At 47.1% G+C, this 16,021-nt stretch overlaps 1 protein-coding gene across 2 annotated transcripts in view; it reads right to left on the bottom strand.

Moving 5' to 3' along the window:
* The window catches only part of LOC121375895 (general transcription factor 3C polypeptide 3-like), a 97,903-nt gene that overhangs the window by 59,032 nt on the left and 22,850 nt on the right, over positions 1-16,021 (bottom strand). For both annotated transcript variants that reach the window (XM_041503585.1, XM_041503586.1), the window contains exons 7-11: positions 7,046-7,160; positions 6,543-6,709; positions 4,306-4,393; positions 3,878-3,936; positions 3,242-3,354 (exon numbers count right to left, since the gene is read on the bottom strand). In XM_041503585.1, coding sequence (XP_041359519.1) covers positions 3,242-3,354; positions 3,878-3,936; positions 4,306-4,393; positions 6,543-6,709; positions 7,046-7,160 — 542 coding nt within the window. The remainder of the gene's footprint in view (positions 1-3,241; positions 3,355-3,877; positions 3,937-4,305; positions 4,394-6,542; positions 6,710-7,045; positions 7,161-16,021) is intronic.

Genomic DNA, 16,021 nt, shown 5'->3' with positions numbered 1-16,021 from the left:
CCACTAGAGCACACTGATTAATTAATCATCAGCTATTGGATGTCAAACATTTGGTAATTCTGACATGTAGTCATCTTAGGAAACCAGCTATATTTTTCCTAATGCAGCAAGGGATCTTTTATATGCACTTTTGCACAGACAGGAAAGCATATACCACAGCCTTTGACCAGTTGTGGAGCACGAGTTGGAACAAGAATTATACTTCCAAAAACCACAGATCTTGAAGTGAAGTATTTCTGTAATCTACTCAATTGTACTCCATTATAAAATTTGTAATTGATTAATTAATCAGCCAGTTCAAGAGTGTAAATTCTTGATGCACTTGTTTAATCAGAACATCATTACGATTATCATCAAATATTATGGGTGAACCAGTTTCGGTAAGCATAAGCATTCCGTTCTAAAGTATATCAATATTTATAAACAGACAATTGTTATCCAAATAGCTACCTTTTTATTAGTATTTCTATGCTTCAAATGAGCACTAAACTGGCTGCTAAGTAGCTAAGTTTACCGCACATGAGTCACAAACTGTAGCATGCATCAGCAGTAAATACTGTTAAATATGTAACCTGTTTCGTTGAGTGAAACGTTTAGTGACATAGTTTACAGAAACAACTTCTCAACAAAAATCTTTTCAGTGTTTAATCAAAACAGGTATGTTTGTCCATAAAACATGTACTTATAATAATTTACGCACTCAATACATTTTATTTATGGTTATATTGCATCAGACATATGGTTAAGGACCACACAGATACTGAGAGAGGAAACCTGCTGTCGCCACTTTATGGGCTACTCTTTTCGATTAGCAGCAAAGGATTTTTTATATGCACCACCCCACAGACAGGATAGTACACACCACAGCCTTTGTTATACCAGTTGTGGACCACTGGCTGGAACGAGAAATAGCCCAATGGGTCCACCCATGGGGATCGATCCTAAACCGACCGCACATCAAACGAACACTTTAAAACTGAACTATGTCCAGTCCTCAGATATCCAGAAAGATATTTATGTTAAAACATATATGGACCATATATTTTTGGCAAGTATCTGTAAAGAGTGTTTTACCAGCAGACGCTGTGACAATCATGTGACTTCAATAACCAGATACCAGTACACCTTAGAACAGACAAAAATAGTTTTTAAAATTAAGTTTTCTTATCATAGAAAAAAGGTATTAAGAAATGTGCCGTGTTTATGAGTGGGTTAAATTCTTCAATCTTGCTTTCTTTGCTCATTTAACTTTATGAACATTTCTGTGAATATGACAGACATTTGTTTGCTTTCCCCATGCAAAATTCAACATCAGAAATATTCAAATGTATGTCCTATTGTGCACAAATGACACAACCATTGAAACAGGTCCCACATCGAAATTGATCCACAGAGGATACATTAAACATATTTTGTTACATCTATTTCACCCACCACATATCCGGCTGGTTTTTTTTTATCATTCTTATTTTTATCTGCATAAAATAACCTATGTGGCCCATATGGTGGCAACAAATTTCCTCTCTCACTGTCTGGACCAATTGTCAAAATATCCACATGTTCCAACACCAAATAGCCATGGTTGTAAATATGAGTCCTTAAATAAATGATTCTTTATTTTCCTCTATATATATCCTTATACTACAGTCCATGTATACTACTCAAAAGAATTAAAGGGTCAGACGATATTTTCGACATTATTTTCTGAATGTCAATTATATTAGCTAGACCATAATGTCACGCATGGTATTGTTCCATTTTGACGAAAGTGGGTCTAAGCAACCCATAAATGATTTAAAATCCACTGTCATTGACACTGTCGACTAGTTCTAATGGCGAAAACATGCTTACATTTGCACGTAAATTAAGGCGAAAGCGAAAGGTCTGCTAAGTGCCCATAACTTGCTTTTTCACAAAGTGCTTCATTTGCATGCTTTGCATGTGTATTCCATATTCCCAATGCTGAATTTCCGTATAATTGGAGCTTGCGTTCGTGTACGGTGCACACTCCAAATTCGACAATGGTACGACGTCAACTGACTATCGAAGATCGAGGAAGGGCTATTGCTTGGCTTCAGGATGGCAATATGCAAAGAAATGTTGCTCTGAGACTTGGTGTCAGTCAGAGTGTCGTTGGCCGACTGTGGCAACGGTACCAAGCAACAAATTCTATTCGAAATCGTCCACGTTCGGGAAGACCCCGAAGCACTACAAATAGAGAGGACTGCTATGGCTCTACGTCAACGCACAACCACTGCACGCTGATTACGTGACAATCTGCGGACTGCGACTGAAACTCAAGTGTCTGAACAAACCATACGCAATCGTCTGAGAGCCAATAATCTACGCTGCCATTGCCAGGCTGCTCGACCACCACTCCTACCACGTCACAGAACGGCCAGACGTCACTGGTGCACACTTCATCTGCGGTGGCAACGTGTTCAGTGGGGTCGAGTGATGTTCACTGATGAGTCCAGGTTTAGTCTCCAGTTCAACGACGGTCGGGTTCGTGTCTACAGACGTCCTGGGGAGCGCTTCGCTGACGTTAACGTTAGACAACGTCACCGGTTCGGTGGTGGCAGCGTCATGGTGTGGGGCGGCATCTCTATCCACCACAGGACCCCCCTCTATGTGGTGGATGGCAATCTGAATGGAATCCGCTATCTGAATGAGATTATCCAGCCGTTGGTTCTCCCAGGCCTTCAGCAGATTGGCGGCGGGGCAGTTCTGCAGGATGACAATGCCAGACCCCACCGCGCCAGGGTGGTATCGCCAGGATGGATTGGCCAGCATATTCGCCTGACTTGGCCCCAATAGAGCACGCCTGGGACGAATTAGGCAGGAGAGTTCGGGATAACCATGCCCCTCCGGCCAACCTTCATGATCTGGGTCAACTTCTTATGGCAGAGTGGCAGGCCATTCCCCAAGAGTTCTTCAGACGTCTGATCAACAGCATGAGGCAACGATGTGTCGAGTGTATTCGCGCCAGGGGTGGATTCACACACTATTAAACGAATGTTCTAATGTGTAAAATCCATGTTTGACAACCTTCAACTTTGACAGCATGTCATGTGACTTTCTTGTATACAGTGACGTTTATTTGTGTTTTTTTGTAAATATGGAACAATAAATTAAATTTTTGGTGTAGTTTACATCATCAATCTAATACACTCTGAAACTTATTTGGTTATAAATTTTTGACCCTTAAATTCTTTTGAGTAGTATATAAAGAGTCACTTACTGTTGAGCTTTCGGACCGATTAGCTCCAAGTCATCAGCATTAATCTCGCAGTCTGCCGACAGTTTGGACCCATCAGCAAAAATAATCTCCACACCGCAGTGTCTTATCAGCACCTAGAGAAATATAGAAAACTTCAAACATTTTCTCTTTCAGGGAACTTTTCTTCTTCAAAATTTTACAATAATCATATACCAAACATCAAAGAACAGTAGTTTAAAAAATAAATAAATAATCACATAAAAGCGTTTCCCCGAGTAAAAAAATCTACAGCTAATGATCATTTTTTATCAAAACCCAAAGTGTATGAAAGTATACCTTTATGTTGTAATGTTTTACCAGTATTTAACAGAAAACAAAGTCATGTCTCTACCAGTATTGACAAACAATGGGTATTTTATATGCCTATATACTTTCTACCTATGGACAATGCACCGAGAACAGACATGGTTTTAGCCATGAATGTTCTTTGTGGGGTCAACTTAACATATATAAATTTTCAGTTATCTTTGTGTTACGATATCATAAAACTGACGTAGGCTATGATGTCACTATGGCATGTGATGTAGTGACAACATAGCCTACGACAGTTTTATGCGTTTGTAGTGCTAAAATCTCTGGTCAGAGTTTATTTCTTACCTTCAATGACTTGATGTAAATCTTCTGTGACAGCAGAAGTTCCAGCAACACATTCACATCTACAACATAAATAATGTAAGCAATCATGAACTGAATGAATGCTTGAAACAAAACATTGTGAAACTCATATAAATATATGAACAACAACAACATAGGAGAATCATGATTTAATCAAGGACAGGACAAGAACAAGATCAGTTTTCAGGTAGAGTTAAAATCTCCCAAAGTCAAGGTCATTAATTCCTGAATAAAACAATAAATAAACACTTCACTATATAAATGCTGCTCTATAAAGCCTTCATTTAATTTCAGCTATTAGCTCATTATGGGAGTCTACACTACTTGCGAGTTATCAAATTTTATAACATCTCAATATGTGAAACAGAATTATTTAATGAAGTTACAAATTATGGCATAATTAACTTTACCTTCTGACGTGATTTCTGCTAGATGAGTATCAAGGGCGTTCTCCATTGTCTTCATGGCTGAACTGATGTCCCCCATTTCATGGTATGCCTGGCAAAAGAAACAGAATTGTGTCAAACAAATACATCAAAGACTGTATTTAAATGTCTTGGTATCAACATCCTTCAACTCCAGTTACTCAACTTCACTCTATACTTCATACAGCTGGGAAGTAAAACAGAAAAATCTCATCTCTCATCCATATTGGTAGAATTCAAATGTCTGGTAGTACTGTTTTCTTTACTAATAACATTGTTTAGTTTAAAGAAAACGTAATTATCACAAATGTCAGTTATATCCTGATATTACTTGAAGGAAGGAAAGGAAGGAAATGTCAGTTATATCGTTATATTACTTGAAGGAAGGAAAGGAAGGAAATGTCAGTTATATCGTTATATTACTTGAAGGAAGGAAAGGAAGGAAATGTCAGTTATATCGTTATATTACTTGAAGGAAGGAAAGGAAGGAAATGTCAGTTATATCGTTATATTACTTGAAGGAAGGAAAGGAAGGAAATGTCAGTTATATCCTGATATTACTTGAAGGAAGGAAAGGAAGGAAATGTCAGTTATATCCTGATATTACTTGAAGGAAGGAAAGGAAGGAAATGTCAGTTATATCCTGATATTACTTGAAGGAAGGAAAGGAAGGAAATGTCAGTTATATCGTTATATTACTTGAAGGAAGGAAAGGAAGGAAATGTCAGTTATATCGTTATATTACTTGAAGGAAGGAAAGGAAGGAAATGTCAGTTATATCCTGATATTACTTGAAGGAAGGAAAGGAAGGAAATGTCAGTTATATCGTTATATTACTTGAAGGAAGGAAAGGAAGGAAATGTCAGTTATATCGTTATATTACTTGAAGGAAGGAAAGGAAGGAAATGTCAGTTATATCGTTATATTACTTGAAGGAAGGAAAGGAAGGAAATGTCAGTTATATCCTGATATTACTTGAAGGAAGGAAAGGAAGGAAATGTCAGTTATATCCTGATATTACTTGAAGGAAGGAAAGGAAGGAAATGTCAGTTATATCCTGATATTACTTGAAGGAAGGAAAGGAAGGAAATGTCAGTTATATCGTTATATTACTTGAAGGAAGGAAAGGAAGGAAATGTCAGTTATATCGTTATATTACTTGAAGGAAGGAAAGGAAGGAAATGTCAGTTATATCCTGATATTACTTGAAGGAAGGAAAGGAAGGAAATGTCAGTTATATCGTTATATTACTTGAAGGAAGGAAAGGAAGGAAATGTCAGTTATATCCTGATATTACTTGAAGGAAGGAAAGGAAGGAAATGTCAGTTATATCCTGATATTACTTGAGGGAAGGAAAGGAAGGAAATGTCAGTTATATCCTTATATTACTTGAGGGAAGGAAAGGAAGGAAATGTCAGTTATATCCTGATATTACTTGAAGGAAGGAAAGGAAGGAAATGTCAGTTATATCCTTATATTACTTGAAGGAAGGAAAGGAAGGAAATGTTTTATTTAATGATGCACTCAACACATTTTATTTACGGTTATATAGTGTCGGATTTATTACTTGAATAAATCTCAAATGCACCAATTCAATGAAGGTACCATTGTTACTTAATTTGTCACATATCATGTTAAATATCTGAAACATGTTCCACATCAGTTATTATTTCATTTCAAAGACATTAAAAATCTAGCAACGTACAAGCAGAGATATAAACTAGAAGTATCTGTATATCCAATGTGTTTTTAATCATCTTAACATTACATTTTTAACTACATGTAAGTTAACCTGCATTTTCTTCCTCAGTATACACAACCAAACCTGTGTTAAGCAGAGTATCAAAACGTGGCCTTTAAGACAGGTGGCTGCTTAATACAGGTCAGTTTATACTATATTAGATGCTTTGGAAGAATACACATGTACCATCTTAAAACAGGTGTCTGCTAGAGCAGGTTTGCATTGGGAGGTAAAATCCAGTTTCAGTTAATACAAGTATTATGATGACCAGAAAACCCCCATTAAATGTACAGATACTAATATTCTAAACAATGTTTTAAACTTAATATATAATTATAGTTGTTAAAAAGGCTCTGTTATTCGAAAATACGCTACAAAGGCAGCAAACTAAAAACAGCAATCATAATTGTGTTTTGTATTAGAAAATGTCAGTATCCTAATTCTGTGTGATGACACTGCCGCTGTAACGAAGATGACGCACCTTGGTCATGCTCCTGGCGAGCTGCATGTAGTGAGAGCCACTGTCGGGGGGGAGGATCTTGAGGATGTGTTGGTAGCCATCCAGCGCCTTGCGGTGTTCGCCCAGCTGTTCATGCAGGCTGCACTTCTGCCACACATACTCCATGTTGTTAGGGTCGGCCTTGATAGCTGGACGCACAAAAAGATTTTAATCATTGTATGTTGTTAGGGTCGGCCTTGATGGCTGGACACACAAAAACATTTTAATCATTGTATGTTGTTAGGGTCGGCCTTGATGGCTGGACGCACAAAAACATTTTAAGATATAGATACATTAAGTGGTAGACTAAAACCCTTAAAACTACTTAATACCAACATCAAATTACACCTTTTTTCCAATGGTTTCAAACTTTCCCAAATTTACCAATTACACGGTCCTACGCTAAAAGTTCCAACAGAAGATTTTCAAGTTTTCTCAAAAGTATTTAAGTTACAACACGTGCAATGAAGAAAGAAAGCACTCACCTTGTGTATAGCACGTGAGAGCTTGTTTAATATTGCCCTGTTCCAGAGACATGTCAGCCAAGCGAATCCATTCCTCCGGCTCATCGGGTCGCAGGTGAGTTGCTATCAGGTAGAACTGACAACCAAACAGGGCTTAACTTAGTAACAAGTATTAACGAAGACACAGAGCACATGCAGATAATACGTAAGAAAACTGGGGTCCTACTATTTAGTCAAGCACACACAAGTTAAACACAAAACAATCGTGTTTAAAGATATTTTCATTAAAAATAACATTCTCCAAATTACAGATATAAGGAATTTTTTTTTTTAACATGTTACTATTTATTATTTAATTGGTAAACATTTTTACTCGAGTGTAATAAATGTGCTATAAATTTGATCTCTAATTATAATATAATAAAATAGTTAAACGTTTTGCCATTCACTGGCAAATTCAATGTGACATTAAAAAAACTAATGAAATGACATTGTTACTTAAAGAAAACAACTGGCCTCGGTGACACAGTGGTTAAGCCATTGGACTACAGGCTGGTAGGTACATGGTTCGCAGTCCAGTACCGGCTCCAACCCAGAGCGAGTTCTTAAGGCCTCAGTGGCGCAGTGATGAAGCCATTGGACTACAGGCTGGTAGGTACATGGTTCGCAGTCCAGTACCGGCTCCAACCCAGAGCGAGTTCTTAAGGCCTCAGTGGCGCAGTGATGAAGCCATTGGACTACAGGTTGGTAGGTACATGGTTCGCAGTCCAGTACCGGCTCCAACCCAGAGCGAGTTCTTAAGGCCTCAGTGGCGCAGTGATGAAGCCATTGGACTACAGGTTGGTAGGTACATGGTTCGCAGTCCAGTACCGGCTCCAACCCAGAGCGAGTTCTTAAGGCCTCAGTGGCGCAGTGATGAAGCCATTGGACTACAGGCTGGTAGGTACATGGTTCGCAGTCCAGTACCGGCTCCAACCCAGAGCGAGTTCTTAAGGCCTCAGTGGCGCAGTGATGAAGCCATTGGACTACAGGTTGGTAGGTACATGGTTCGCAGTCCAGTACCGGCTCCAACCCAGAGCGAGTTCTTAAGGCCTCAGTGGCGCAGTGATGAAGCCATTGGACTACAGGTTGGTAGGTACATGGTTCGCAGTCCAGTACCGGCTCCAACCCAGAGCGAGTTCTTAAGGCCTCGGTGACACAGTGATGAAGCCATTGGACTACAGGCTGGTAGGTACATGGTTCGCAGTCCAGTACCGGCTCCAACCCAGAGCGAGTTCTTAAGGCCTCAGTGGCGCAGTGATGAAGCCATTGGACTACAGGCTGGTAGGTACATGGTTCGCAGTCCAGTACCGGCTCCAACCCAGAGCGAGTTCTTAAGGCCTCAGTGGCGCAGTGATGAAGCCATTGGACTACAGGCTGGTAGGTACATGGTTCGCAGTCCAGTACCGGCTCCAACCCAGAGCGAGTTCTTAAGGCCTCAGTGGCGCAGTGATGAAGCAATTGGACTACAGGTTGGTAGGTACATGGTTCGCAGTCCAGTACCGGCTCCAACCCAGAGCGAGTTCTTAAGGCCTCAGTGGCGCAGTGATGAAGCCATTGGACTACAGGTTGGTAGGTACATGGTTCGCAGTCCAGTACCGGCTCCAACCCAGAGCGAGTTCTTAAGGCCTCAGTGGCGCAGTGATGAAGCCATTGGACTACAGGTTGGTAGGTACATGGTTCGCAGTCCAGTACCGGCTCCAACCCAGAGCGAGTTCTTAAGGCCTCAGTGGCGCAGTGATGAAGCCATTGGACTACAGGCTGGTAGGTACATGGTTCGCAGTCCAGTACCGGCTCCAACCCAGAGCGAGTTCTTAAGGCCTCAGTGGCGCAGTGATGAAGCCATTGGACTACAGGTTGGTAGGTACATGGTTCGCAGTCCAGTACCGGCTCCAACCCAGAGCGAGTTCTTAAGGCCTCAGTGGCGCAGTGATGAAGCCATTGGACTACAGGTTGGTAGGTACATGGTTCGCAGTCCAGTACCGGCTCCAACCCAGAGCGAGTTCTTAAGGCCTCAGTGGCGCAGTGATGAAGCCATTGGACTACAGGCTGGTAGGTACATGGTTCGCAGTCCAGTACCGGCTCCAACCCAGAGCGAGTTCTTAAGGCCTCAGTGGCGCAGTGATGAAGCCATTGGACTACAGGCTGGTAGGTACATGGTTCGCAGTCCAGTACCGGCTCCAACCCAGAGCGAGTTCTTAAGGCCTCAGTGGCGCAGTGATGAAGCCATTGGACTACAGGCTGGTAGGTACATGGTTCGCAGTCCAGTACCGGCTCCAACCCAGAGCGAGTTCTTAAGGCCTCAGTGGCGCAGTGATGAAGCCATTGGACTACAGGCTGGTAGGTACATGGTTCGCAGTCCAGTACCGGCTCCAACCCAGAGCGAGTTCTTAAGGCCTCAGTGGCGCAGTGATGAAGCCATTGGACTACAGGCTGGTAGGTACATGGTTCGCAGTCCAGTACCGGCTCCAACCCAGAGCGAGTTCTTAAGGCCTCAGTGGCGCAGTGATGAAGCCATTGGACTACAGGCTGGTAGGTACATGGTTCGCAGTCCAGTACCGGCTCCAACCCAGAGCGAGTTCTTAAGGCCTCAGTGGCGCAGTGATGAAGCCATTGGACTACAGGTTGGTAGGTACATGGTTCGCAGTCCAGTACCGGCTCCAACCCAGAGCGAGTTCTTAAGGCCTCAGTGGCGCAGTGATGAAGCCATTGGACTACAGGTTGGTAGGTACATGGTTCGCAGTCCAGTACCGGCTCCAACCCAGAGCGAGTTCTTAAGGCCTCAGTGGCGCAGTGATGAAGCCATTGGACTACAGGCTGGTAGGTACATGGTTCGCAGTCCAGTACCGGCTCCAACCCAGAGCGAGTTCTTAAGGCCTCAGTGGCGCAGTGATGAAGCCATTGGACTACAGGCTGGTAGGTACATGGTTCGCAGTCCAGTACCGGCTCCAACCCAGAGCGAGTTCTTAAGGCCTCAGTGGCGCAGTGATGAAGCCATTGGACTACAGGTTGGTAGGTACATGGTTCGCAGTCCAGTACCGGCTCCAACCCAGAGCGAGTTCTTAAGGCCTCAGTGGCGCAGTGATGAAGCCATTGGACTACAGGCTGGTAGGTACATGGTTCGCAGTCCAGTACCGGCTCCAACCCAGAGCGAGTTCTTAAGGCCTCAGTGGCGCAGTGATGAAGCCATGGCGCAGTGATGAAGCCATTGGACTACAGGCTGGTAGGTACATGGTTCGCAGTCCAGTACCGGCTCCAACCCAGAGCGAGTTCTTAAGGCCTCAGTGGCGCAGTGATGAAGCCATTGGACTACAGGCTGGTAGGTACATGGTTCGCAGTCCAGTACCGGCTCCAACCCAGAGCGAGTTCTTAAGGCCTCAGTGGCGCAGTGATGAAGCCATTGGACTACAGGCTGGTAGGTACATGGTTCGCAGTCCAGTACCGGCTCCAACCCAGAGCGAGTTCTTAAGGCCTCAGTGGCGCAGTGATGAAGCCATTGGACTACAGGCTGGTAGGTACATGGTTCGCAGTCCAGTACCGGCTCCAACCCAGAGCGAGTTCTTAAGGCCTCAGTGGCGCAGTGATGAAGCCATTGGACTACAGGCTGGTAGGTACATGGTTCGCAGTCCAGTACCGGCTCCAACCCAGAGCGAGTTCTTAAGGCCTCAGTGGCGCAGTGATGAAGCCATTGGACTACAGGCTGGTAGGTACATGGTTCGCAGTCCAGTACCGGCTCCAACCCAGAGCGAGTTCTTAAGGCCTCAGTGGCGCAGTGATGAAGCCATTGGACTACAGGCTGGTAGGTACATGGTTCGCAGTCCAGTACCGGCTCCAACCCAGAGCGAGTTCTTAAGGCCTCAGTGGCGCAGTGATGAAGCCATTGGACTACAGGCTGGTAGGTACATGGTTCGCAGTCCAGTACCGGCTCCAACCCAGAGCGAGTTCTTAAGGCCTCAGTGGCGCAGTGATGAAGCCATTGGACTACAGGCTGGTAGGTACATGGTTCGCAGTCCAGTACCGGCTCCAACCCAGAGCGAGTTCTTAAGGCCTCAGTGGCGCAGTGATGAAGCCATTGGACTACAGGCTGGTAGGTACATGGTTCGCAGTCCAGTACCGGCTCCAACCCAGAGCGAGTTCTTAAGGCCTCAGTGGCGCAGTGATGAAGCCATTGGACTACAGGCTGGTAGGTACATGGTTCGCAGTCCAGTACCGGCTCCAACCCAGAGCGAGTTCTTAAGGCCTCAGTGGCGCAGTGATGAAGCCATTGGACTACAGGCTGGTAGGTACATGGTTCGCAGTCCAGTACCGGCTCCAACCCAGAGCGAGTTCTTAAGGCCTCAGTGGCGCAGTGATGAAGCCATTGGACTACAGGCTGGTAGGTACATGGTTCGCAGTCCAGTACCGGCTCCAACCCAGAGCGAGTTCTTAAGGCCTCAGTGGCGCAGTGATGAAGCCATTGGACTACAGGCTGGTAGGTACATGGTTCGCAGTCCAGTACCGGCTCCAACCCAGAGCGAGTTCTTAAGGCCTCAGTGGCGCAGTGATGAAGCCATTGGACTACAGGCTGGTAGGTACATGGTTCGCAGTCCAGTACCGGCTCCAACCCAGAGCGAGTTCTTAAGGCCTCAGTGGCGCAGTGATGAAGCCATTGGACTACAGGCTGGTAGGTACATGGTTCGCAGTCCAGTACCGGCTCCAACCCAGAGCGAGTTCTTAAGGCCTCAGTGGCGCAGTGATGAAGCCATTGGACTACAGGCTGGTAGGTACATGGTTCGCAGTCCAGTACCGGCTCCAACCCAGAGCGAGTTCTTAAGGCCTCAGTGGCGCAGTGATGAAGCCATTGGACTACAGGCTGGTAGGTACATGGTTCGCAGTCCAGTACCGGCTCCAACCCAGAGCGAGTTCTTAAGGCCTCAGTGGCGCAGTGATGAAGCCATTGGACTACAGGCTGGTAGGTACATGGTTCGCAGTCCAGTACCGGCTCCAACCCAGAGCGAGTTCTTAAGGCCTCAGTGGCGCAGTGATGAAGCCATTGGACTACAGGCTGGTAGGTACATGGTTCGCAGTCCAGTACCGGCTCCAACCCAGAGCGAGTTCTTAAGGCCTCAGTGGCGCAGTGATGAAGCCATTGGACTACAGGCTGGTAGGTACATGGTTCGCAGTCCAGTACCGGCTCCAACCCAGAGCGAGTTCTTAAGGCCTCAGTGGCGCAGTGATGAAGCCATTGGACTACAGGCTGGTAGGTACATGGTTCGCAGTCCAGTACCGGCTCCAACCCAGAGCGAGTTCTTAAGGCCTCAGTGGCGCAGTGATGAAGCCATTGGACTACAGGCTGGTAGGTACATGGTTCGCAGTCCAGTACCGGCTCCAACCCAGAGCGAGTTCTTAAGGCCTCAGTGGCGCAGTGATGAAGCCATTGGACTACAGGCTGGTAGGTACATGGTTCGCAGTCCAGTACCGGCTCCAACCCAGAGCGAGTTCTTAAGGCCTCAGTGGCGCAGTGATGAAGCCATTGGACTACAGGCTGGTAGGTACATGGTTCGCAGTCCAGTACCGGCTCCAACCCAGAGCGAGTTCTTAAGGCCTCAGTGGCGCAGTGATGAAGCCATTGGACTACAGGCTGGTAGGTACATGGTTCGCAGTCCAGTACCGGCTCCAACCCAGAGCGAGTTCTTAAGGCCTCAGTGGCGCAGTGATGAAGCCATTGGACTACAGGCTGGTAGGTACATGGTTCGCAGTCCAGTACCGGCTCCAACCCAGAGCGAGTTCTTAAGGCCTCAGTGGCGCAGTGATGAAGCCATTGGACTACAGGCTGGTAGGTACATGGTTCGCAGTCCAGTACCGGCTCCAACCCAGAGCGAGTTCTTAAGGCCTCAGTGGCGCAGTGATGAAGCCATTGGACTACAGGCTGGTAGGTACATGGTTCGCAGTCCAGTACCGGCTCCAACCCAGAGCGAGTTCTTAAGGCCTCAGTGGCGCAGTGATGAAGCCATTGGACTACAGGCTGGTAGGTACATGGTTCGCAGTCCAGTACCGGCTCCAACCCAGAGCGAGTTCTTAAGGCCTCAGTGGCGCAGTGATGAAGCCATTGGACTACAGGCTGGTAGGTACATGGTTCGCAGTCCAGTACCGGCTCCAACCCAGAGCGAGTTCTTAAGGCCTCAGTGGCGCAGTGATGAAGCCATTGGACTACAGGCTGGTAGGTACATGGTTCGCAGTCCAGTACCGGCTCCAACCCAGAGCGAGTTCTTAAGGCCTCAGTGGCGCAGTGATGAAGCCATTGGACTACAGGCTGGTAGGTACATGGTTCGCAGTCCAGTACCGGCTCCAACCCAGAGCGAGTTCTTAAGGCCTCAGTGGCGCAGTGATGAAGCCATTGGACTACAGGCTGGTAGGTACATGGTTCGCAGTCCAGTACCGGCTCCAACCCAGAGCGAGTTCTTAAGGCCTCAGTGGCGCAGTGATGAAGCCATTGGACTACAGGCTGGTAGGTACATGGTTCGCAGTCCAGTACCGGCTCCAACCCAGAGCGAGTTCTTAAGGCCTCAGTGGCGCAGTGATGAAGCCATTGGACTACAGGCTGGTAGGTACATGGTTCGCAGTCCAGTACCGGCTCCAACCCAGAGCGAGTTCTTAAGGCCTCAGTGGCGCAGTGATGAAGCCATTGGACTACAGGCTGGTAGGTACATGGTTCGCAGTCCAGTACCGGCTCCAACCCAGAGCGAGTTCTTAAGGCCTCAGTGGCGCAGTGATGAAGCCATTGGACTACAGGCTGGTAGGTACATGGTTCGCAGTCCAGTACCGGCTCCAACCCAGAGCGAGTTCTTAAGGCCTCAGTGGCGCAGTGATGAAGCCATTGGACTACAGGCTGGTAGGTACATGGTTCGCAGTCCAGTACCGGCTCCAACCCAGAGCGAGTTCTTAAGGCCTCAGTGGCGCAGTGATGAAGCCATTGGACTACAGGCTGGTAGGTACATGGTTCGCAGTCCAGTACCGGCTCCAACCCAGAGCGAGTTCTTAAGGCCTCAGTGGCGCAGTGATGAAGCCATTGGACTACAGGCTGGTAGGTACATGGTTCGCAGTCCAGTACCGGCTCCAACCCAGAGCGAGTTCTTAAGGCCTCAGTGGCGCAGTGATGAAGCCATTGGACTACAGGCTGGTAGGTACATGGTTCGCAGTCCAGTACCGGCTCCAACCCAGAGCGAGTTCTTAAGGCCTCAGTGGCGCAGTGATGAAGCCATTGGACTACAGGCTGGTAGGTACATGGTTCGCAGTCCAGTACCGGCTCCAACCCAGAGCGAGTTCTTAAGGCCTCAGTGGCGCAGTGATGAAGCCATTGGACTACAGGCTGGTAGGTACATGGTTCGCAGTCCAGTACCGGCTCCAACCCAGAGCGAGTTCTTAAGGCCTCAGTGGCGCAGTGATGAAGCCATTGGACTACAGGCTGGTAGGTACATGGTTCGCAGTCCAGTACCGGCTCCAACCCAGAGCGAGTTCTTAAGGCCTCAGTGGCGCAGTGATGAAGCCATTGGACTACAGGCTGGTAGGTACATGGTTCGCAGTCCAGTACCGGCTCCAACCCAGAGCGAGTTCTTAAGGCCTCAGTGGCGCAGTGATGAAGCCATTGGACTACAGGCTGGTAGGTACATGGTTCGCAGTCCAGTACCGGCTCCAACCCAGAGCGAGTTCTTAAGGCCTCAGTGGCGCAGTGATGAAGCCATTGGACTACAGGCTGGTAGGTACATGGTTCGCAGTCCAGTACCGGCTCCAACCCAGAGCGAGTTCTTAAGGCCTCAGTGGCGCAGTGATGAAGCCATTGGACTACAGGCTGGTAGGTACATGGTTCGCAGTCCAGTACCGGCTCCAACCCAGAGCGAGTTCTTAAGGCCTCAGTGGCGCAGTGATGAAGCCATTGGACTACAGGCTGGTAGGTACATGGTTCGCAGTCCAGTACCGGCTCCAACCCAGAGCGAGTTCTTAAGGCCTCAGTGGCGCAGTGATGAAGCCATTGGACTACAGGCTGGTAGGTACATGGTTCGCAGTCCAGTACCGGCTCCAACCCAGAGCGAGTTCTTAAGGCCTCAGTGGCGCAGTGATGAAGCCATTGGACTACAGGCTGGTAGGTACATGGTTCGCAGTCCAGTACCGGCTCCAACCCAGAGCGAGTTCTTAAGGCCTCAGTGGCGCAGTGATGAAGCCATTGGACTACAGGCTGGTAGGTACATGGTTCGCAGTCCAGTACCGGCTCCAACCCAGAGCGAGTTCTTAAGGCCTCAGTGGCGCAGTGATGAAGCCATTGGACTACAGGCTGGTAGGTACATGGTTCGCAGTCCAGTACCGGCTCCAACCCAGAGCGAGTTCTTAAGGCCTCAGTGGCGCAGTGATGAAGCCATTGGACTACAGGCTGGTAGGTACATGGTTCGCAGTCCAGTACCGGCTCCAACCCAGAGCGAGTTCTTAAGGCCTCAGTGGCGCAGTGATGAAGCCATTGGACTACAGGCTGGTAGGTACATGGTTCGCAGTCCAGTACCGGCTCCAACCCAGAGCGAGTTCTTAAGGCCTCAGTGGCGCAGTGATGAAGCCATTGGACTACAGGCTGGTAGGTACATGGTTCGCAGTCCAGTACCGGCTCCAACCCAGAGCGAGTTCTTAAGGCCTCAGTGGCGCAGTGATGAAGCCATTGGACTACAGGCTGGTAGGTACATGGTTCGCAGTCCAGTACCGGCTCCAACCCAGAGCGAGTTCTTAAGGCCTCAGTGGCGCAGTGATGAAGCCATTGGACTACAGGCTGGTAGGTACATGGTTCGCAGTCCAGTACCGGCTCCAACCCAGAGCGAGTTCTTAAGGCCTCAGTGGCGCAGTGATGAAGCCATTGGACTACAGGCTGGTAGGTACATGGTTCGCAGTCCAGTACCGGCTCCAACCCAGAGCGAGTTCTTAAGGCCTCAGTGGCGCAGT

The sequence above is a fragment of the Gigantopelta aegis genome, chromosome 6 (assembly GCF_016097555.1).
Source record: "Gigantopelta aegis isolate Gae_Host chromosome 6, Gae_host_genome, whole genome shotgun sequence".
Taxonomy (NCBI): Eukaryota; Metazoa; Mollusca; class Gastropoda; order Neomphalida; family Peltospiridae; genus Gigantopelta; species Gigantopelta aegis.
Note: the sequence above shows the minus strand (reverse complement) of the source record. Positions and strands in the feature narration are given on the sequence as shown.